The following is a 23,361-nucleotide window of genomic DNA, read 5'->3' on the forward strand; positions in this document are numbered from 1 at the left end:
AAGAAGCCTCTGGGATAGTGGATTGTGTGTTGATGAGCCATTAATGAACATCTGGATATTGATGGCTACTCCTTCGTTGTAACTGAAAGGCTGGTTGTAGGTGTTCCTAACCTCACAGCATATCTCAGTAACACAAATAGCAATACTTCATAATGTCACATACAATGATAGTACATACAATCCAACAGGTTATTATTGTTCAACAGATCAAGACTTACAAAATGACACCTTACAAGTCATACTTTGTACAAAAAAAAAAAATCAGTACTATCACAGTGGTGAATATGGGAGTCCATGGTGCTCTTTGAGATACAGAGTGTCACAGTATCTTCCACAGTTTCCATGTTGAGGCCCTGGTGTCAACTGGAAACTTTTAGCTTTGTGGAATTCCTCCTGGTCCTCTTCTCTCTGGTGGCTTCAGCCTGCCCATCCTTGTCTCTCTGAAGCCATGTAAAACACCACAGTGACCTCTTGCCTCTGATGGTTACAACTGCCAAGTCTCCTGTCTGACTTCCTCTCTCTCTCTGATTCCTACCTTTTTTCTTCCTTGAATCTGGGGTACGGGTGTTTCCTGAACCTGGTTGTCTAGGAATGCCTCTGCTTTTCTAATTTTCAACAGCATCTCTACTTGTCCCTCCAATCTAACATAAGAACGGCCATAGTAGGTCAGACCAAAGGTCCAGCTAGCCCAGTATGCACTAGCCCACTGTCTTCCGACAGTGGCCAGTGCCAGGTGCTTCAGAGGGAATGGACAGAACAGGTAATCATCAAGTGATCCATCTCATCCCTCATTCCCAGCTTCTGGCAAACAGAGGCTAGGGACACCATCCCTGCCCAGTCTTCTAAGATTCTTCTCTAGCACAGCTACCAACTTGCACTTCATACACAGTATGTGCCTTCTGCTCTTCCCCTCCGGTGCTCAGTTTGCTGCTTCCCCGTCCTCCTATATTTTTTGACCACACATTTGGCGGTAACTGCTCAGTACACTACATTTAAACAAGCACAGAAAACAGAGGAACATTTTTTACACATTTCTTTAATCTGCAATAAAAATTATTTATTTGGGGGGGGAAACCACCTTTCCTTTATGCCTCAGCGTACAAGTGCTGTGCTTTTAAAACACACACAATGATCAGGGTTAGATCTTGATTTAAAAGCCAATCTCAAGTTTAACAGACCTTAAAATTCCATCAAAGAATCTTCAGTTACATCTTTAAAGCAGCATTTGTTTTAAAAAGTTCTATTTTTCCCATACTAAGGCAGGGGAGGGGAGTTAATGTAAAAAGTGATCATATGAATAGCCAATAAGATATAAAATTTATTCTGCACTCATTCTACCTTCCTCATTTAACATTTTGCTTTTTAGATTGGCTGCTTATTTTTCATGCAATGTTTTTTTTTTATTGTTTTTTTTTAACCATCAGTATGTCAAATTATTCCTCCTCTTCTGATCCTGGCAAGCAGTGTTAGAAGCAGGTTAGCTACGTGTCAGAATAGGTGCATTTGCAACCACAACCACTTCAGCCTCCAAATTCAAGGCAAGATTGTGCCCCCCTTCTTCGTGATAGGGAGTACTTTGTGATTTTGATAGGACTGTTCAAGTCCTACCCAGTGTAAGGAAGGCATAATTTGACCTGTTATTTAAAGGTAAAAATCATAAATCACTAGCCATCCTGCAAATGTCTCAGCTCCCAGTAACTTCAATAGGGAGATGCTTAGCACCATGCAGGAGCAAGCCCCATCACTGCCTACTGCCTACTCAAACACCGAGGGCTAGACAGTGAGTCCTTTATTTCCAGTGGCGAGCAGTTACTCACATGAGTAGTCCCACTGAAGCCAATGGAACTACTTGTGTGAGAAACTGCTCCCCTGGGGGGGATAAAGGGCTCACAGCGTGGCCCTGAATGTTTATAGTTTGAGGATGTATACGTATAGTGGCTGTTGTGGGTTCTGATTATACTGTGCCTTGAGGCTATTTGGTCCACAGCTATGTGTAATTATGTTATAGTCTTAGAGAGCTGACACTTGTTAGACAGTACCAGCACTACAAGACTTTTGACACTAAGGCTACTCTGAAGTGCTGATGCACAAAGCATTTTGATTTCCTCACCATGCACATTCCATTCAGCAGCCCCTTTTCCTTGCCATTTGTTTTTGGTTCTGACATAATGTGCATATTCCTCCATCCCCCAGGGCAGCTTTGTGGGAAAGGTATGCTGTAATTGGTCTATAACTGTTCATAATGATCTGGGAACACTGCATGAACAACAGGGAGCAACTTCACTTGTGATTTATTTAAGTGCGCTACATGGTTGAAAGGTTCTCCCAAGAGCACAAGTTTAGCTAGTCATCTAATTGGATGTAAATTTTCACACTTATTTCAGAACAGAGGGCTATGTCATGAGATGCTGAATTTGAATTTATAAGCAAGTGTCTATACTGCTCAACTAAATCATAAGCACAGTTACTATAATCTGTTTTGGGGAGTCTTAAATTCCACATTTCAATAGGTTTTAGTGTACAGTTTTCCAGAAGAATGCAAATTATGCTCAGCATTTGTAAAGCTAATGAAATATTAATTAAAGGTTTTATTTATTTACATCTAGAATGACTGACCTCATTTTGATACATTAACATACACTTAGTGTTTTAAAAGCTGAGATTGGTAATGCGGCTTTGGCTGTAGTCTTTTATCAGTTTGTCGGACTCCTGCTTATTTCATCAATGATCTGAATACTCCATCTCACACGACACCCAAGATACGGGCAACCCACCAGCTGCAGGGCATAATAATTCGGCAGGCAGAACGACATCCTTGGTAGTTATAGGGCCATGGGTAATAGCCCATGAGAGGTTCACAAATTCTCTGGCATTGTGTGTAACTTCGTCTACATTCAATACAGCACACACCTTCGTGGTCCAGCATTGGGTCAAAAGTCATCCCTTCGCCTTCAAGTTGCTGAAATGTAAAATACAAAATGAGAGAAGATGAAGTTCCCTGCATTCATATTATCTCCGTAAAAGATAACAGGTCAAATACTGGTCCCACTGAAGTCAATGGCAAAACTCCTGTTGACTTCAAGACGGCCAGGCTTTTAGTGGCCTGATTCGCCACTGCATTACTCCACATCTACACTGGACTCTCCGTTATAAAACTAGAGGAACACAGGGGAATCAGGCTGTCTGAGTTTCATCATTATTTTACTTTCCCAACTTTTTGTGAAAGCTCTAATTATGGAGAGTTTAATAACAGTAAAATTTAAGAATCGGAAAAAACCTGGGTTATCCAGTCCATCTGCCTGTATCTGCAGGACTGTGCCCTACTTTGCATTGTCTAATGTTCTATCCCAGGGGTGGGCAAACTTTTTGGCCCAAGGACCACATCGGAGTTGCGAAACTGTATGGAGGGCTGGGTAGGGAAGGCTGTGCCTCCCCAAACAGCCTGGCCCTGCCCCCTATCCGCCGCCTCCCCCTGACTGCCCCCCTCAAAACCCCTGACCCATCCAGCCCGCCCTCCTCCTTGTCCCCTGACTGTCCCCTCCCAGGACCCACCTCCCCAGCCACCCACCTGGGATCCCACCCCCTATTCAACCCCCCCGCTCTCTATCCCCTGACTGCCCTGACCCTTATCCACACCCCTGCCAGGCCACCCAGGACCCCACCCCTATCCCCTGACTGCACCCTGGGACCCCCTGCCCCTTATCCAACCCCCCTGCTCCCCGCCCCCTTACCATGCCGCTCAGAGCGGCAGGACTGGCAGCCGCGCTGCTCGGCCAGAGCCAGCCGCACTGCCCGCGGGGTGGCGTGGCTGTGGGGGATGGGGGACAGCAGGGGAGGGGCCAGGGGGGTTAGCCTCCCCAGCTGGGAGCTCAAGGGCCAGGCAGGATGGTCCCATGGGCTGGATGTGGCTCATGGGCCGTAGTTTGCCCACCTCTGTTCCATCCAGTCTAATTTTAAGTAAGTCCCAGGTGATGGACCTTCCACCTCTTTCCCAAGAGGACTGTTCCACAGCCTATTACTGTTGGCTTTCCGGATATTCAGATTAAATTTACCTTTCCTTTAACCACCTCTTTTCCCATTGTGTGATGGATTCTAGACAACTAGCATTGTAGCACCATCTGACTAGGAAGCAGTTACCACACAGTGGATGGCAGAGGATATCTAAAGGCAGACTAGCCTCTCAAAATTCTTTGCCTCCTCTCCTGAAAACATGGAGCTGAGTTCTCAGTTCTTTGAATCCAGTTCTTTCTTTCTCTCTAGTGCTTTCTCAATAGGATTAGAGGAGAAGAACAAGGGCAAATCAAACAAGAATACCTCACTCTTGCATTGCTCTTTTCATCCACAGTTCTCAAAGTACTTCATGAAGGGGGTAAATAGCATTTCCCTCATTTTAGAGATTGAAAAACTGAGGCCCAGGGAGGTGGAGTAACTTGCTCAAGGTTGCCCACCATGCACTGTGCCAAACTTCCCTATCAGAGGGAAGAAGGGGGGAGTGGGGAATGAAAATGGCTCAGCTAAGGCTAAGACTACACATCTATCTGGTAAACCAGTGGTGTAGATTCCCAGTGCCTAAAGAAAATTTTGGAGACCATCTTCCAGGGGATCCTACACCAAATGAGCAGATGATACAGGAGATCTTGAGTGACTCTATTTTGTTTCCTTGCCTCCATCTTGTGTTGGGCAAGTACATCGCTGAGGTACCACTTCACCACCATTAGCTGAAAACTGGAGCTCGTGGCACTAAAAAATTAGCAGTGAAAGCAGTGGTGAGGCAGTTGTTGAGGATGAGTTTGGGTACATTAGAAACAATGGTGCTGTGTGGTATGCAGTCTGCAGTACTCTGACAGGAAAATATTAGCAAAAGTAAGCAAAACAACTGTCAATCAAGCCTATCAGCAAAGTATGTAAAGAGTGTCCGAGACACAGACAGCTGAGGAGAAGGTGCGAGAAGTGTAGAGACTGACACGCAGGGGGAGAGAGAGAGAGAGAGAGAGAAGAAGCAGAGACCAGAGAAAGATGAGACCTGTCAGCTGCAGCAACCTGTGCAAGACTGGCCATCTGAAGTGGGGCACAGCCACTTAGGATCATGTTAACTTTATGTTCCTGTGGGTTGGGATGCTTAGCCTGTGGTGTCGGGGATTTGTGCTACTGTGTTAAGGATTTGTGTTTGCACCAATAAAGGGGTGCCTTGTTTTGGAAAGAATACTGCTTGTGACAATCATTTATCAAAAGGCTGTATCCGTGTCCTCCAGTTATTTCCTTAGCCACCCGGGAGACCCAGACCTGGTGAGAAAAGATTGGTTAACAGGTGAGCTGTTTTGAGGGAGCCTTTGGTAAATCCAGAAGGAGGCACTAGGTGAGCTACTCTGGGGAGCACCTAAAATCTGTTTTTGGGGTAACACAGGTTCCCACTGGCAGGAAGACTGTCAGAGAGAGCTCTGCAGGGGATCCTATACCAACTGTACTGCTCCCACTCTCCAGAGGGATAATGGCTCTACCTCTCAGGCCCCATTGTCTCATCTCTATGGCTCTTATCCCAGATAGTTCCTCCCCTTCAGTGGCAGGGTTTAGTTCTGATGCTGCTTTTGGGGCCAATGCTGCTTCTACTTAACTGAATTCATAAGAAATAAAGTCAATTTAGTTCTTCTTTGGAGTGATTAGCTTAAGCCTAATTAAGAGATGTCAACTGAGTAGAACACTGTCACGGGATAACGATCTCCTGCTGTTACATAAATGTCAGGACAAAGCTGTGACTTATTTTCAAAGCAGGAGACATTGATCTTGTGACAACATTCTATTAAAATAACTTTATCCCTGCTGTACCAAACAGTCCTGTAAATTGTCTGATGTTGGTGCAGTAGAGTGGAAGTGGCTTGCTGTACAGTTAATTGTTTTGCAGTACTGTGATGGGCTTAGGGAAACGGGACTCTTCACATTTTCATTCTGTTGATCTCTTCATATGAGAGAGAAAATAAGATTCTGTCCTGGACCCATCTTTCTCCAAGTTCTTTCACTGCATTATTTTAAAAGGATTCCATTCTGCAGATTGCCAGAAAGGGCTCTGTGAACTGTCTGACAGCCACAGTTTAGCCTGATCCTGATTTCTGAAGAATCAGTGGCAAAATTTCCATTGACTTCAATGGCAACAGTACTTGTCCCATTGCAGGTGTGGCTAGTCACAATGCATTTTATCCAAAAAGTTGTATGCACATTCTCTTTCTCTCACACTCGCTCTCACACACACATACTCTTACATGTTTCATGAATAAGCTAGTTTCTAACTAGCTGACTCTGCATTTTTATTGTTTTCTTTTTATCAGTTAATGATCAGTGTCAACTATCTGCCTGAGGCAGATTAAATTTGCTGTCGTTATGGTAATGCATTATCTGTATCAGATGTATCTAGTTTTCTGTATTAAACTGGACTCACTACAGCAGTCTTGCAAAATTATCTTAAATTCACCAGCCTAAGCACAGTATCTACTTCTTCACCATACTTTGGGGACTAATGATAACAAAAACTATATTAGTTACTTCTGGTGAATGGAATTTATAAATAACTGCACTATCGAATGAAAGTTTGAATCGACAAATTGGTGTTATAATTTTTTTTATAAGTCCATTTGAAATGGATCGATATCTAGAAATGAGTACTTAATAAAGTTACATACCTACCTGCAAAATCAAATGCTCTGAAGGGGATTCTAAGGCAAATAGATATGTACTCACATGATACGGATTTTCTGGATTAAAGTTTGAACTAGAATCTTGCTCACTGGGACCAGTAGCGTTAGATTGGCGTTCTGGTTTTTGAACTGTCTGGGTAGTAGGTGACCTGGTATTTACTATGCCAGCAGTAGCTTCAATTTGGTCCAGATCAAAGTTTGATTGAGCTTGACGTATTTTTCTCTTGATTTCTCGCTTCTTTCTCTGGCTATCTGCAGAAACAGTCATAGGAGTACATAGGTGTTTTAAAACATGTTCTTCCACTAATTCAAGGACCATATTTTGTTACCCATTCATGAAAGTGTGATTGCATAGCTGCACTGCAAAGATTAATCGGCTTCAAATGGGAGCTACTTGTCTTTCCACCTATTCCATACACAGTCTATATCATTCTGTCTATATGGGTGAGAGAGTTGTCTTTTTTCCCCCAAACAAATGGCTGGCTGGCCCAAAGAACAGGATGGGGGAAGGGCCTCTGGACGCAGTGAGTGGCCAGAGATGCTAAGAGAATGAATAGCTATGCCAGCAGTCAACCAGAGCAACTATCTTCATGTCATTACTGTGCATTTTTGATAGAAAGAAACATTTGGAAGGAGACAGACTTGTGTCCAGCTCCAAATGACCTGATTGTAAACATTGTTTAAAATACTCCTGGCCAACTTTGACAATACTCTTTTGATGCATAATGGCCATGTGCAAGGCCACAGGAAAACAGTGGAAAATTTTAATAAGCAAATTTGGCTCCCATTAGTCATGAAAAAATATTAGCAACTCTCTTCCCCAAAATACTCAACGTTGCCACTTATTTCATTTTTCTAGCCTGTATTTTGTATATCAGTATTAAATCTCTGGGTACGGCTACACAGCAGCCAGGAGGTGTAATTCCCAACTTGGATAGACGAACATACGCGAGCTCTGCTCAAGCTATCATGCTAAAAATAGCAGTGTGGCCACAACATCTTGGGTTAGCCACCTGAGTCCAGTCCTGCCCCACCCCTTGGCTACATATTCATGCAGCTAGCCTGAGCTGCTGCCCATGCTGCAGTGGCCACACTGCCATTTTTAGGCAGCAGCTTGAGCAGAGGTAGTGCACAGATGGCTACCCAAGCTAAGAAGTACAGCTCACAGCACCTGTGTAGATATACCCTTAGAGCACCAAGGAGGAGCAAACTCTTCTCTGGTTCCTTTCATCCTCTTCCTCCAACCCCTGGGGAGGAATCCCTTCCTCCTGCTCCCTCCCCTGGACTAAATGAGGACCCTCTTGCTAATCTCCCTGGCAAGTGCCTGAACACCACCCCTTGCCTCCTGTATAGCAGCACATTCCCTGCCCACCTCCTCTTATGCTGCTGGCCCTGCCTCGCGAATCTCACAAGGTCTCCCTAGCAAAGTATATGCCCTCAATCCCCCACAGGCCACCTACAAATCCTAGGAAGTTAGAAGTCAGAGTTTAGGGCCAGAAAGGACCACTAATTCATCTAGCCTGATCTCCTTTGTACCACAGGCCACCAACACCACCCACACACTTCACCCACCAACCCAAATGAGACCAAAATATTACAGCCCACAGGAGATTAGGCTACAGTGGAACCCCGGTTATCAGTTCTCATTGGGAAAAGGGTCAGATTGGATAACCAAAAATCTGGATAAACCGGAGAATTGGTTGGGTTCTAGCTGTCAGCCCCACGTATGGCAGGGCTCGGGCTGTTGCCATGCCCAGGGCTGACAGCCCAAACCCCAGTTGTCTGGGGTTGAGAGCCTGAGCTCCACCACTGTCAGCCCTGGGCAGCTGGTGGTTTGGTTAATACGGAGAGCCGGATAATGGAGGCTCAGATAAATGGGGTCCTACTGTATTAGGTGCCACAGATGTAACCAGTGCCCAAGGCCCCCATGATGCGAAATGATTAAGTGAGATATACCCAGATAATCCTGGCAATTGACCAGCACCCACACACAGTGGAGGAAAGTTAAAGCATCCCGCCCCCCATGCAAGGTCATTGCCAATGTGCCCTGGGGGAAAATTCCTTCCCAACTTCACATATGGGTGAGCAAGAACCAACCACCTGAGAGAGAGAATGTGCAGTGCCACCTCAGAGCTCTGTCCAATGTCCCATCTCCAGCCTTGGCCATCCCTGAGGTGTTAAACCCTTTAGCCCTCCCCTCCAATGAAGTTGTGTGGTGGGTCTGTTTGAGGGGGGGAGCCCAGGCTGAGCAGCTCCACATGGAGACCTTAGCATTCTCTGTGTACTGGGTAGGGGGTTTCAGCACCAGCCTACATGGGAGAAGAGCAATGAGGGCCACAACTGTGCAGCTCTACTAGCTAGACACCCTGCTGGTGTACGTTTATTGGGGGAGAGAGGGGAGGAAGGGAGGGTAGTGTTTAAGTGAAAGAAAAATTACCTTTTGGGTATGTTGGTCGAAGCCAGAAAATAGGAAGATCTCCACAAAGCTCTAAAATTTTGGGACTTAGGAAGCTGTTATCCTTAACCGGCTGCTCTACAGCCACCCAGATAAGGGAATTTTCATCAAATTTAACTGGCATGATTTCATCTTCCTGTAAGTAGGCAGCATAAAATCCATTGTTAGTTCAATGAACAGGGGTTCTGTGTATTCTGTAGATGCAGCTTTCTGTTAATAGCCAAATGGCCAAACAAAGAAGCTTCGCTTGGAACTGATCTGAAATGTTGTTTTATGTACTATACGCACACAGCCAAATCTTGTTCCAATTGAAATCAATGGAAAGACTCCTGGGGTGAAATTTTGTCACCACTGAAATCAATTGCAAAACTACCAGGATTTCACTTCCTTTGTCTTTAATGGGGCTAATAGTCAGCCCATAGGACCGGATTCTAAGCTGGTGTACATTGGTGTAGATCCACTGACATCAGAACGACTATCTTGATTTATACCAGCTAAGAATCTGGCCCATAATTTTTTAGGTGTGTTTGCTTGCATTGTTCTGAATTCATAGAAATGTTAGGGCACTTCCATAATAGACATATTCCTGAGAGTTACTGAAAGTTTTAGTTTGCATACAGCTACAATTTTAAGTTAATATGATGGGTCTGACTAAAGGTCTTGTTCAATAACAGCAATTCAGTTGCCCAAAAGCTAGAAGTTAAAGGAGCCTTCATTTTGAAGTGTACCCTGCAGGTTTTGGTTTCATATCTTCAAAGTAATGTAGGAAAATGCCAGTGATTTATTCTTTATAGTATTTAGTTCAAAGTATTATTTTACATAAAACATGTTAGCTATTTCTTAGCAGCAGTGAAACATCCTCAAAAAGTCTTGTTCATCAAGAAAATCAATATGATTTTGAAGTAAAACTTCTGAATTCCCTCCATATAAGTATCTGATATTTGGATTGATAATCCACTAGATCAATTTATTTTGCCAAGTTATTCCTTTAATGTATTTATTGATTTTTGTAGGATGTCTTGAGTCATCTAAATTCACTATCCAGTGAGAGCAGCACATCATTTATATTCTCCCACTTGGGCTTTTGTCAGCATCTGAAATAACTTAACTGGAGCTAACATTTGAAGATAAAAAGAATCCAATTGTTTATCTTAAATGAAATTATCTCAGATTTGTGGGCAAATGTACTTTAAGTAGCAATAAACTTACTTTAATTTACCATTTTGTATTCAGTGTTGGTCATGATCAAATATGTATTAGACCAGAAACAAGTTAATTTTTAATTTATTTATAGTAAAAAAAAAAAAAATGTAAAGACTAACTCAACATTTCGGTTGCACACTTGATCAGAAAAATTAGGCAGCAAAGGAAGTTTAATGTTCTAACAGTAGCATTAAGTTGCGTTGGATTGCCCATCCCATCTATTTGATGCATATGTTTTATCACAGAAACAGCAAAATTCATATAATACATCTTTTAAACAGTACACAGAAAGCAGGAACAAAACACTCTACACATCTGTAATGTGACCAAGTTAATACTGAATTGGAACCTTAACTTTGCAAACCTGACATTTTTTCAACAGTGGAAATTTAATACTGGATGAATGTAACGTCCTTTTATTTTTTAATAAAAAGAAAAATTGCCTGTGCTTAATTATGTTAAATTATTCCAGTTAGGCCATGAAGTCCATACATCCTTAAAATAACAAGGGAGGGTAGAGGCGATCTCGGTACCTACCTCTGGGGGCTGATCCAAAGCCTGCTGAAGTCACTGGAAATATTCCCACTGACTTCAGTGGACTTTGGATCTGACTCATGGCACTTTCTTGTTGGTTTTAGAGAGAGTTTTCTCTTTCTTTTTTAAGTAAATGAGTATGTATTACTGCATATTCTAGATTACAACAAATAGGCAGAGTTGGGACATCCTCATTTTGGAAGTTCTGCAATTTTTGTACACCACGATTTTCTCCTGTCCTGATGATGAGGCAGGAGTTTTGGTGGGGGGATGATTTTTCTGTGAGTCTCTGTTAGACATTTAGTCTCTCTCATGCAACCCATCCCAGCAACAGTAGAAGCAGTGCCCGTCAGTGCCTGCCAGAAGCGCTCACTCCTCCCTTCCAGGACCCCAAAAGACCTACTAGATCATTTGATATATATATTTAAATGACCTTTAAAATCATTATTTATATAAAGTTAAGACATTTTTTTAAATTGCTCCCTACCAGATCGAACGAGAGGCTTTCTTTAGTCATAGTATTGACATCGGGGATGTGAGCTTTAGCTTGTGCTTTAATGTAGCATTTCTCTCCTCCAGCAAAACGGATTCCAGTGATGCCCTACAAAATAGACCTTTTGTGGTTACATGCATGGACATGTCACCCAATTGCTTAAAACAAAACAATATAAACTCTGTTCATATAACATTAAGGTATTCACTGAATTTGGGGACTTCAGAGTTCCTGGTTTTTTTTAAAAAAAACAACAAAAAACTGACAATAAAACATGTTTTTTGATTTTTTAAAAACAAAAGTCCACTCTGAAATTGACCCAAATTCTGTTGTATCACTATTTTAGCTGTAAACATTTAAACAAACCAGGTGAAAGCACCGAATTTAGGTACCCAAAGAAGTGGCTAAAGTTTCAGAGGTGCTGAGCATCTGCAATTTCTATTGGAGAGGGCCTGTCTAGACTAGGGAAAAAGGAGTTAGCTAACAAGATTTGACACATCACTTAGCACCTAATATTGACGCAGTTTAACATCCTTAAAATCATGTTAGCCATTTGTATTATAACCTAGTAACTTTTCCCCAGTCTAGACAGACCTCTGCACTTATCTGAGGCACTTACTATTAAAGATATGAAAATCAGGTCATAGGTATGGATGTAGGTGCCTAAGTTTAGACATACAACTTTGATTTTTTTTTTCTATACCATGATGCTTTTTATGCACAGAAGTTCATAATGAAATGATAACCAAGACAGAATTCCAGTGTTGTTGTAATGTATTTCTAATCCTAAATAAATGTATAAATAAATAAATAAATAAAATGTGGTTTCTAATCCTAAATAAATGACACAAAAAGTCCCTGTATTTCAAACATATTGACATTAGAGACCATTCATTGATATATGGTAACTACAGGGTAGCCTTTCTTAAGTCTTCTCCCTCCAATTCAAATGTAGCATTTTCTGTGCTGCCATGTGGGTTTGATTCTCCCTACAGGACACAGAGAGCCTACCCTTGTAATTTCAGCAATTGTCTTGTCTATCCACCATTTTGTTCTATTTCGCTTCAGAGGAAATAGGTGAACAGATCTTTATGTACAAGCTACAGCATGACAAGAGCCCTTCTGCTGACTTTTGATGGATATATACAATGTCACTGGGGTCATTCTTTTCTTCAGAGGCTGAGAAAAAGTAGGCCCCCCAGGATGTAGCTCTGCCACTTTGGGATAGTCAAGATATGTTTCTGTGATACCTTCCTGTCACCCAGGATGCAGGCTGTTTTCCTAAAATGGTCACCCTGGCCTTGTTCAATGATCCTGCTCCAGTGATCAAAGCATCACTTAACACATGGGGACTTTCTTGACCTTAGTGATATACATAACCTAGCCATCTCCATGTCACAGCTCTGCCTAGCTTAGAACTCTATTGCTCCAAATGTGTAAATAGGTTCACATGCCAACTTATCCTAGAGTTCCTAGTATATGGCATTTGCAACAGGTACTTCTCTATCTCCTTGGTATTCTTTCCAGCTTACACTTCAAGTTGTTTCCACTCCTTGCAGGGTCAAAACCTAACTGGCTTGGTCCATTTGCTTTCCTGGAGCTTGACCCTTGGCACTCAATAACTGAAGGCAGGTATTTTTTGGCGCCAGTTTTTCCACCACCCTCATCAACCTAAATGCACAACACATTGTCACAACCGCTCTGGGGTGGGTATTTTTGGCTGCACTTACCCAGCAGCTCATATTTGTCATGAGGGTCCAAGGATGGAAGAATTCATGGACTCTCCACTGAGCTGGGACTGCTGTGCAGATGTGGAATAGTGAAGGTAAATGACAAGAGGCTTATCATCAGCATTTTAATTCAGTTGCCAACAAAGTTGTAAGGTTGATGTTACCACAAGTTTCACAAGGGGCTGAAGAGCAGCTTTCAGATGATGTGGGGGGTTATGCATCCCACGTGTATGTGCATGGATCTCCCTGGGCCTGCGCAAAAGCAGGGAGGCCCAGTTATCTCCGCCTCGTTCATGGAACCAACAGATGGGGAGGGGCAGGGCCAGAAAGACCCACATTGCTTCCCTCACCAACCCTACCTGGAACTAATGGTTTCTTTTGTTCTAGATGCTGCATTTACCTCATTTAGGGCTCAACCTTTCTCCCTTTGAAGTCAGTGGTAGTTTTGCCATTGACTTCAAAAGGTGTAGAACTGGGCCCCTTCTTAGGCTATGTCTGCACTGCAATTAAAAACCCATGGCTGGCCCGTGACAGCTGACATGGGCCCAGGCTAAGGAGCTGCTTAATTGCGGTGTAGATGTTCGGGCATGGGCTGCAGCCTGAGGTCTGGGACACTCCCACCTCACAGGGCTCCTAGAGCCTGGGCTCCAGCCCGAGCCTGAACGTCTACATCACAATTAAACAGCCCCTCTGCCCAAGCCCGAATCAGTTCGTACAGGCCAGCCACAGGTTTTTAATTGCATTGTAGACATGTCTTTAGAATCCAACACTGGAGAATGTCTTATCTGCAAGATCTGTCAAATGTACTTACTATCTGGAAATCATGAACTTCTATAGCCTCTTCATTTTCACTTCCAGTTTTAAAGGTCTCTAGGTTGTTCCCAGAATCTATTTCCATTGATCCCTCTTGTACTTTTCCATTAATACTCATAGTATAATGGACATTGTAAATCTGTAATTGAATAAAGAACATTAGCACGCATTGTTGTATCTTCCTAGCTTTTATCAAGAACAAGTGTGGTGCCAATCTGATTGTCATGTCCCTCTTCAGGTTACTGGCTTTTATCCATACTTACACTTTTATTACAGAATCCTCAGCAGTCAAGACCATACTAATAAAACAGACGTTGATGGTTTCAGGCAATATCAATCCTGCCAGCTTTACATCCATACGCACTGAATGTAGAATAATTTGGTTCCAAGGTTACATGGGGTTTAGGAACTGGTCTAAATCGTATTGTATGGGAGGATCAGAAGAAGCTGATTTCCCCCAGAGGTCATCCCCACTGTACTCCTTAGTTTGATCTGTTGGGACTCTTGCTTGGAGAAGTTAGATACTGTTTAGGTACTTAGAAAGAGAGTCTCTTGAATGTAGCAAGCTGCATGTAGCTGTCTCTTGAGTGGGGTGAGCGTTGTTTAAATATCAATACTTCCATAAGTACCAACAGAAGGAGTTTACTTTTATTCTTAAAAAGTCTGTATATAAACAAAGTTTCAATAAAGTTCACAGTATTAGTCTAGAAATCAATTTTTTCTGCTTGCAACTCTTTGTTAGGGAAAAAATTAAGGTGCTAAACGTAATTGATTGTCTTTTACAAATAGAGACTCAATCCTGTATTATTCATACATCCAAGACTTCCACTGAATTCTTGCATGAGAAATGCAAGACTGGGTCTATATAGATAGTACTTAATTCCATATCCAAAGTATATAGACTGAGCTGGTATAAGATGATAACTCTTTTTTGTGAGCCCCATTCGTTGCAGTAGAATTCGAGTTTATTTTTATTTTAAAAAAATCATAAGTCTTATGGTTGCAAAGAAAACCTTCCAAATGTGAATCAACAAAGCGTTGGCTTCCTGAGTCTGAGGGAAGTCTGAAACAATAGCTTAGTGTTGGGTGTTGACTCTGCAGCTTAAGGTTTACATTTTATCTATTTCTGTACCACTCAGAATACACTCTACTCTTTTTTAAAAAAAGATTCAGTTCTTAATTGATGGCATTACTACCAGCTTCCTGAGATGGGACAAGAGCCTTAGGTAAGGGAAAAGAAACCCACTTACTAAAAAGATATTTTTAATGCATCTGTTTGAACAAAAAGCAGAAATACGCTAAAATAATGCAAGTGTTGCGAAACTAAACAGACCAAAAAATGAGACTCTGTCCTATAATTGATCTGCTATCTATTTATCAAAACCATCAGTGCAAACTGGACTATTAACACCTTACACATTCTCTGGCCCATCTCCCATTCAGGCCCCTCTTACACTGAGTCCTGAAGCAGCCTGTCTTCTTACTATGAAGGAAAAGCTTTGTTATATGGCCTGTTAAGGGAATGGGGGGGTGCCGATAAGTCAAAAATTCCAGTTACCGAAGAGTTATACTTACCAATGGAGAGAGGGAGTTTAGGTGTGGGAGGGGGCTCAGGGCTGGGGGCACTGGCTCTGGGAGGGAGTTTGGGTGTGGGAGGGGGCTCGGGGCAGGGGGTTGGGGCACTGGAGCAGTTTTGGGGTGCTGGATCTGGGCAGCACTCACCTTGGGCCGCTCCCCGCAAGTGGCAACATGTCCCTGCTGCTCCTAGGCGGAGGCACAGCCAAGTGGCTCTGTGTGCTGCCTCAGCATGCAGGCGCTGCCCATGCAGCCTCTATTGGCCTCGGTTCCCAGCCAATTGGAGCCGTGGAGCCAGCGATCAGGGTGGGGCGGGGGAGGGACAGTGGACAGAGCCCCTGTGGCTGTTCCTCCTCCTAGGAACAGCAGGGACATGTCACCGCTTCCAGAGAGCCACGCGGAGTCAGGTAGGGAGCTGCCCGCTCCAAGCCAACTGGATACCTGGCAACTCTATTGAAGATTTGTATTAGGAGACATCAGAAATGCCAGTTTCTAGAGCTTTACGGTTGGTAAAGTGCTGGATAACACAGCTTTTACTGTAACTTTTCTCTCTGGATTTTGGGTTTGCTATAAATTGTCTTTAAAAAAATATTAAATGTCAAGCAGTTGTACCCTACAGGCTAAAATGTATATCATATTGAAACACTTTCCCTACAAATTAAGGGACCGATTCTGCACTCCTTACTCAGACAAGGCTCCTGCTGAAGTAAATAGGAGTCTTGCCTGAGCATGGAGTGCAGAAAAGGCTCCTTGGTAAATTCAATGAGACTCATTCTCCTTGTCACTGATCACAGAATATCAGGGTTGAAAGGGACCTCAGGAGGTCATCTAGTCCAACCCCCTGCTCAAAGCAGGGACAATCCCAAATTTTTGCCCCAGATCCCTAAATGGCCCCCTCAAGGATTGAACTCATAACCCTGGGTATAGCAGGCCAATGCTCAAACCACTGAGCTATCCCTCCCCCCCCAATGATGAGCAAATGAAAATCAAATTCACATATCTGGCATTTCATATTTTAAAAATCTTTGAAAACATAAAGGAAAGATAATATTTAGAATTATTCTGATGATCACTATTCCTTGAAAGTTTGCTTCTTTAAACTAACCCCTGAGTTTTCATCTCTGTCCCTTTTGACACAGGATTTTGTCATGTAACCTAAATTGAGAAAAGTTCTCTCCACCCAAATATAAATTATCAAGATTTTTAAAATCATTTTGCAACTAATATACTACGAGCTTTTGTGTCCATGTTCAGCACACATTTAAACTACTAGGTACATAGTGAAATAATTTTGGTCCTTAATCAAACCTATGAGTAGACTAAATACAGTCTGCTAAATACAGACACATATATTTAAGTGTCAAAGTATGATGTGCAATCAGCATTTGGATGACGTGGCATTTCTTTCACCACCATTTTGTCCTGATGCTTGAAATTTGCTTATTATGTGAATCTCCTGGGAAAGGATGGGGGGAAACAGTGAATGCTTTGAAGATTTATGAGCAAAAGTAGATGTAGCTTTTGTCTGTGATCCCAAGGATACATTTTATGTTTATTCCTGAAATCAGTTTCCATCATGCTACACCAAATGGACAGGAAAGAAAAGAATTTTTATACTGAGGTATGGGGGAGAGAGGTATGCTACTTACAGAACTTGGCAACCAGTCAAGTAATGTTTCCAGTGTGGTTGTGATTCTTATTAAATTCAAGCAGTTAATTTAAAATTTGGTTTAATAGAAAAATGTCTGTTTCCAAAATGTAAATACTTGGGTTCATAATTCTTGTCTTTGTTTCACTCAGATTTAAATCAGATTTAAAAACTTCAGTGCAATACCTTCCTACAAGACTATCACTATCCAGCTTGGTAAACAGATGGGTTTACTGTTGGAATTGACACCTCCTGCCCACCTTTGTTTAATTATTGCCTGTCCCAGTTAGCAATACTCTAAGTACAGTCGGTGACCCAGTTTCCACTACTCCAAGATTGATCTTTCTGATTGTTGTTCCCCTATATTTTCTGTGCTCCAACCACTTCGGAATATTTACCAAGCATTCTGGATGGGAGGCGGGGGAAGAAAGGCTTGTTTAGAATTCGGATCATGTTTTGTAGCTGAAAGTGCTGGCTCTTAACTCTCAAACTGAGCAAGCGTCTAGCCCAGCCGCTGGCGCACGTCTTAAGCTAGCCACAGATGCGCTAGACCAGTGTTTCGCAACCTTTCTGGTAACAGGGACCAACTTGCTGCCTTCCTACAGGGTGCCAGGGAGATCTCAGGGACCAGCGCTTGACTTTCCCCACAAGCTCCTCAACAGGGTGCCACCCAGCGACCCCCCTTGCTGGCGTTGCGCGGGCGCTTGTCCCGCCCACTCCCGCTGCGGTGCCTGGGCGCCTGGGGTAGCTTTTCACAGCCAGAGGAACCACTCAGCCCCGCCGGACCCTCAGCCAAGGAACCTGCGGCCGGCTCTCCACCAGGTCCGCTCGGCCGGCCCGCCCCCGCCCCGCGCCCGCCACTCACGTGCCGGTCGCTCCCCTTCCAGAAGTAGAAGGCTCCGATGGCTCCGCACAGGAGCAGCAGGGCTCCGGCGATGAGCACCACGGCCCCGATCTTCAGCAGCCGCCCCGGGCTGGCGGGTGTCACCGGCACCGCCGTGTAGGCCTGCAGCAAAGGGGGACAGGCAGCCCAGGAGCCCGCTCGCCTCACAGCCCAGCTCTCCCGGGAGCTCAGCCCCGAGCCGGGCGGGCGAGGGAAGCAGCAGCGCTGCCGCTTGGCGGGGCCAGCCCCTGCCGGACCCCCGCCGCCGCCCGCCACTTTCCCGCCCTCACCAGAGCGGTGACCCGCCCCGCGAGGCAGCTGGGGCCGAGCGCCGGGACTCCCTCTCTGCCCCGGTACTTACAGGCGGCAGGCTCCGCTCCACGTCCTCCGGCCCCGCCAGGGCGATGGGCACTTTCTCCGCGCTCTCGGCCATGGCTGCCCGCGCACGTCTGGACCCGGAGCTCCTGTGGCCCCGGGGGGAGAGGCACGGCCGGGCTCGGCTGCACACAGAGGCGTGGAGCCCGCAGCCCCTCCCCGCCCCCAGGCGCGCCTCCCCGCCCCAGCCGGAGCGCCAGGCTCGGGATACAATGGCCCCCTTTGAACGCTGCTGCCCCGCGGGGCCGGAGCGACCGGCCTCAGCCCGAGCAGGGTGTCAGTCACCTCCCGGGCCCCCCGGCTGCTGCCGTCCGCCCGCCGGGCAGTAACTCTCCGCCGCTCTTGCCTTCCGCGCGGAGGAGGGAGCCGCCAAAGCGTGGGTGTGTTGGCCGGCACGGCCAGGTGCTATGGGGAGCCCTCTGACAGCTGGCCCAGGCCCGCCTCCCAGTGCCCAGCCCATTGGGGGCGCTAAGCAGGAATACGTTAGACCCCCGCCTGCCCCACAACACATACTAATAATTAGCAGGGGGCCCCTGGAGCTGCTTGGAGTCCTAAGCAATTGCTTAGTCTGCTTGTGCCTGGCGCCCGCTCTGCCACCTGCGGGTGCTTGGCGAGCCTCAGCAGTGGAGACACCTTAGGGTTTCACACCTTTGGGGGGCTCCTTGAGCAGCTGCCCGGAGCCCGAGGTAGGATGACTCTGCCCAGGCGGTGCCTGTCCTCTCAGCTCCTCCATTAGGTGAGGTGGAAATGGGGAAGAGGAATCAGGGGGGAGAAATGATCAAAAGGAAAGAGGTGGGTGAAAGCTCCTCAAGATCTTGGGGAGCCTCATGGGTGAAGGGAAGCTGAGCCCTCTTCCCCTCTCTGGAAGAGGGTGGTTATTGGTAAGGGTAAGATTTTGTCACGGTTATTTTTAGTAAAAGTCTGGGATAGGTCAAGGGCAACAAGCAAAAAGTCATGGAAGCCAGTGACCTGTCCCAGACTTTTATTAAAAAAATAACTGACAAAATGGGTCTGATGGGGAGATGAGAGCCCAAGTCCTGCTGCCGGAGGGGAGTGGGGCGTGGTCCAGCACCCACCGACTCTGTGGCTGACAGCTCTGCAGTTCCTCTGGAGCTGCGGGTGCCCCCAACCGTGGCTCAGAGCTTCGGTAACCCCGCTGCCCGCATCAGCTGAGAGCTGAGGTCTCTGGAAGTCCTGGAATCCGTGTCCTCCATGGCATAGTCTTAGTTATTGGTAAATAAGTTACGAAGAATGAGAAGCAGAGTTTGGAAGAAAATGGAAACTAGTGCAGAGATTCAAGCTGAATGTGACATGACTGTGGTCAGCCCTTCCATGCCTGTGGTTTGGATGGAGTGGTGTAGGGTGGGGAGAGAGGAGTTTTTATATCAGTCTGACAGACAATAGGGTTGCAAAGTAAATGCTAATGAACCAGATCCTCAGATGGTGTAAATCAATGTGGCTCCATTAATTCCAGAAAATGGTTTGTGCGAGACCAACCTGATCTCTTTCTTCGAGAAAATAACTGATTTTTTAATCTACCTAGATTTCAGTAAGGCACTGGATATAGTTCCACATGGAAAATTATTAGTTAAATTGGAGAAGATCAGGATTAAAATGAGAATGGAAAGGTGGACAAAGAACTAGTTAAAAGGTAAAAAGAAAAGGAGTACTTGTGGCACCTTAGAGACTAACCAATTTATTTGAGCATGAGCTTTCGTGAGCTACAGCTCACTTCATCGGATGCATACCGTGGAAACTGCAGCAAACTTTATATACACACAGAGATCATGAAACAATACCTCCTCCCACCCAACTGTCCTGCTGGTAATGGCTTATCTAAAGTGATCATCAAGTTGGGCCATTTCCAGCACAAATCCAGGTTTTCTCACCCTCCACCCCCCCCCCCCCCCACAAACTCACTCTCCTGCTGGTAATAGCCCATCCAAAGTGACAACTCTCTACACAATGTGCATGATAATCAAGGTGGGCCATTTCTTGCACAAATCCAGGCTCTCTCACCCCCTCACCCCCCTCCAAAAACCACACACACAAACTCACTATCCTGCTGGTAATAGCTCATCCAAAGTAAGCTATTACCAGCAGGACAGTGGGGTGGGAGGAGGTATTGTTTCATGATCTCTGTGTGTATATAAAGTCTGCTGCAGTTTCCACGGTATGCATCCGATGAAGTGAGCTGTAGCTCACGAAAGCTCATGCTCAAATAAATTGGTTAGTCTCTAAGCTGCCACAAGTACTCCTTTTCTTTTTGCGAATACAGACTAACACGGCTGTTACTCTGAAACTAGTTAAAAGGTAGACTACACCAAGTTATACTGCAAGGTGAACTGTCAGGCTGGAGGGAGGTTACTAGTGGAGTTCCTCAGGGATCAATCTTGGGACCACTTATTTAACATTTAACATTTTCATTAATGACATTGGCACAAACAGTGCGAGTGTCCTAAAGTCTTGGCTTCTGAACTTCTACACAGCAATGAAATAGCCCCTGAGACCCAGCCCCGTGAGCCCAAGTCAGCTGGCACAGGCCAGCTGCGGGTGTCTAGTTGCTGTGTAGACATACCCCATATCATTTCTCTCTCTCTCTCTTCCCGCCCCCATTCTGTTGAATCTGGAAAAATAAATTATATATGACAACTTTGATATTATTATCATTAAACACAAGCCCATGGCCAGTGCAAAGTGTCCCTCACAGAGCCAGAAACAAACAAAACCAATTTCAGGAGGAGCCAGATTTAAAAGAGATCACAAATGGGAAACTCTGGAAGCTTCTTCTCAACAGGTCCCGCTTGGGTCCGCGTGCATCTTCCAACTTGTTTTTTTGACTATATACCACTCTGTTATTCTCAGTTTATTTTAATCTCTCCCATCCTTTTCCTTCCTACTCATAGAACATGTATGAACATGCATTCTCCTTTGATTAGTTCTTATCTCTAACCTCCTCAGCAGTGGCGATATTGAACATTATTATAATCCCCCTGATCAAGAAGATTCCATTATGTACTGGTCCTTAGACCACCAACAGCACTGTAATATCTGAGCGCCTTCCAGTAGTGCATTAAGTGATATGACTAAGATCTGTCTTGTGTGGTTCATTCTTTCACTCTATTTCATCCTCTCCCAAGGAGAAAAATAGTGGGTGCAGGATGGGCTTTTATTATGGTATGAACACTGTGCGATGTGTTTATACGACAAAAGGCAAGGTAAAAAAGAATTCACTTTGCAGTAGGAATGAAAGCTGGTGAGGTCTCTGGTGGCTCTTAGTTCCACAGTTAAAGATGAGCCCCCTCATCCCGCCATCTCCTATAGAAGCTCCATGACATGCACAATCAACCTCCTGTCAAACAACACTGCAGCATCCTAACCTTCTAAGCTCTTAGCCAATCAAAACACCCGAGGCCAGACCCTTCCATGCCTGTAAATCCCATTGTAGCCTGCAGTTCTGTATGTAAAAGGACAGCAGGATCTGGCCCCCCAAAATTAACCTCTCTTTCTTCTGAATCTTGCTCCATAAATGCACAAATCTTTGTCTTTTCTCATTTCTTCAGAACCCATCACTGCCATGACCAGTAGCTTAAAAAATATCAAGTTGTCCAAAATTAGAATAAACTCAAGAGCTATTCACAAAAAGAAAAGGAGTACTTGTGGCACCTTAGAGAGGTGCCACAAGTACTCCTTTTTTTTTTTTTTTTTTTTGGCGAATACAGACTAACACGGCTGCTACTCTGAAACCTGTCAAGAGCTATTGGGCATTATGCCACCATATTGTTAAGAAATGAATCTTAGAGACTAGATCAGAATTTTCCCTTTCCTTAAATACAGGCTGATCCTTGCTGTCAATTTCTGTCATTAACAATCAGATTAAAAAAATATTAAGAAGACTAGATGGTGCTGAAAATAAACATAATCAGAGCTCATTAGATCAAAAGCAAAGTATGATGTATGATTTTAAAACTAGGGCATAGTCTGGCCTTCTCTTGGATGATATACTGTTGCAGGTCAGTTCTGATAATAAGCATAATGATCTTCATTAGCAAGCATTTTGTTACTCCAAAATCTTGTGTACTGATATCTTGGCAAAATGTGAGAATTCCAGGCTTTGATCTTGAACTTCTATTAGACTCTGGTTTAAACTGACAGATTTATTTTAAGGACCATATGTTCATCTCCTGTGTAAAAATGTTTGGGGAATGAGAACTTCACTTGGAAGATCAGTGGTTCCTTCTGAGTGAATTAATTTGTGCCTGATTCCCTGTGGCAGATGGGACCAGCAGCATTGTGGAAGGAGCAGAGTGTTTGGCCAGAACAGCATAGGTAGGCTCTAGATTCAAAGTTACAGACAAGGCAACAGCCCTTCGCAATGATCTATTGCTAGGGGCAGGAATAATCTGCCCAGGGAAATGAAGGATACTTGATGTCACTGCTAGCTCAGAAAGTGAATGTACATAAATGTGCAGGCCACATCTCCTGACCCTGACTGGGAATGCCCTTCTTCAGCTCCAACAATGGAAGGCCTATAGATAGCCCTTTTAAAAGGGATTTTCATTTTCTGGAGGAACCAGAGTTGGGGAGAAAAACTTGTGGCCAGGACTCTCTCTGTGCCCTCAGGTTTCCTTCCATACTCCAAAATCTCCTTCCCTTGGGAGCGCTGCAAGTTTGCATTCTGCAGGTGTGTGAACCCCCTCCTCCCTGATGGAGCAATGTAACGACAACTCTTGGAGGGGAACCTTGCAGAGTTTCTAATTCTCTGCACACATTTTCCTCACATTGAGGAACAATTTGGGGTCTTTTTTTTTTTTTTTTTTTTTTTAAATAATGTAAGCATCACTGACTTGTTTGGTTGTTTCCTTCAGTTTCCCTCCCACCTCCAGACTCACACACATCAAAATTAGCAACATCTTTCAAGCAGATAAAGGAATATAACTGTAGGTCCCAATGTCTACCATCCCTA

The 23,361-nt window shown here is 44.5% G+C and overlaps 1 protein-coding gene across 1 annotated transcript; it reads right to left on the bottom strand.

The window, feature by feature from the left end:
- Positions 1–2,555: 2,555 nt before the first annotated feature.
- CNMD (chondromodulin) lies at positions 2,556–18,762 on the bottom strand. Its single transcript, XM_073346049.1, has 7 exons — positions 18,382–18,762; positions 18,003–18,143; positions 13,913–14,053; positions 11,366–11,479; positions 9,124–9,277; positions 6,730–6,938; positions 2,556–2,959 (listed from the first exon to the last, which is right to left on the bottom strand). Exons 1-7 carry the CDS (start codon positions 18,451–18,453, stop codon positions 2,744–2,746), a joined length of 1,047 nt encoding a protein of 348 aa, XP_073202150.1. The 5' UTR covers positions 18,454–18,762; the 3' UTR covers positions 2,556–2,743.
- Positions 18,763–23,361: the final 4,599 nt, after the last annotated feature.

This window comes from Lepidochelys kempii, chromosome 1 (assembly GCF_965140265.1).
Source record: "Lepidochelys kempii isolate rLepKem1 chromosome 1, rLepKem1.hap2, whole genome shotgun sequence".
Classification (NCBI taxonomy): domain Eukaryota; kingdom Metazoa; phylum Chordata; order Testudines; family Cheloniidae; genus Lepidochelys; species Lepidochelys kempii.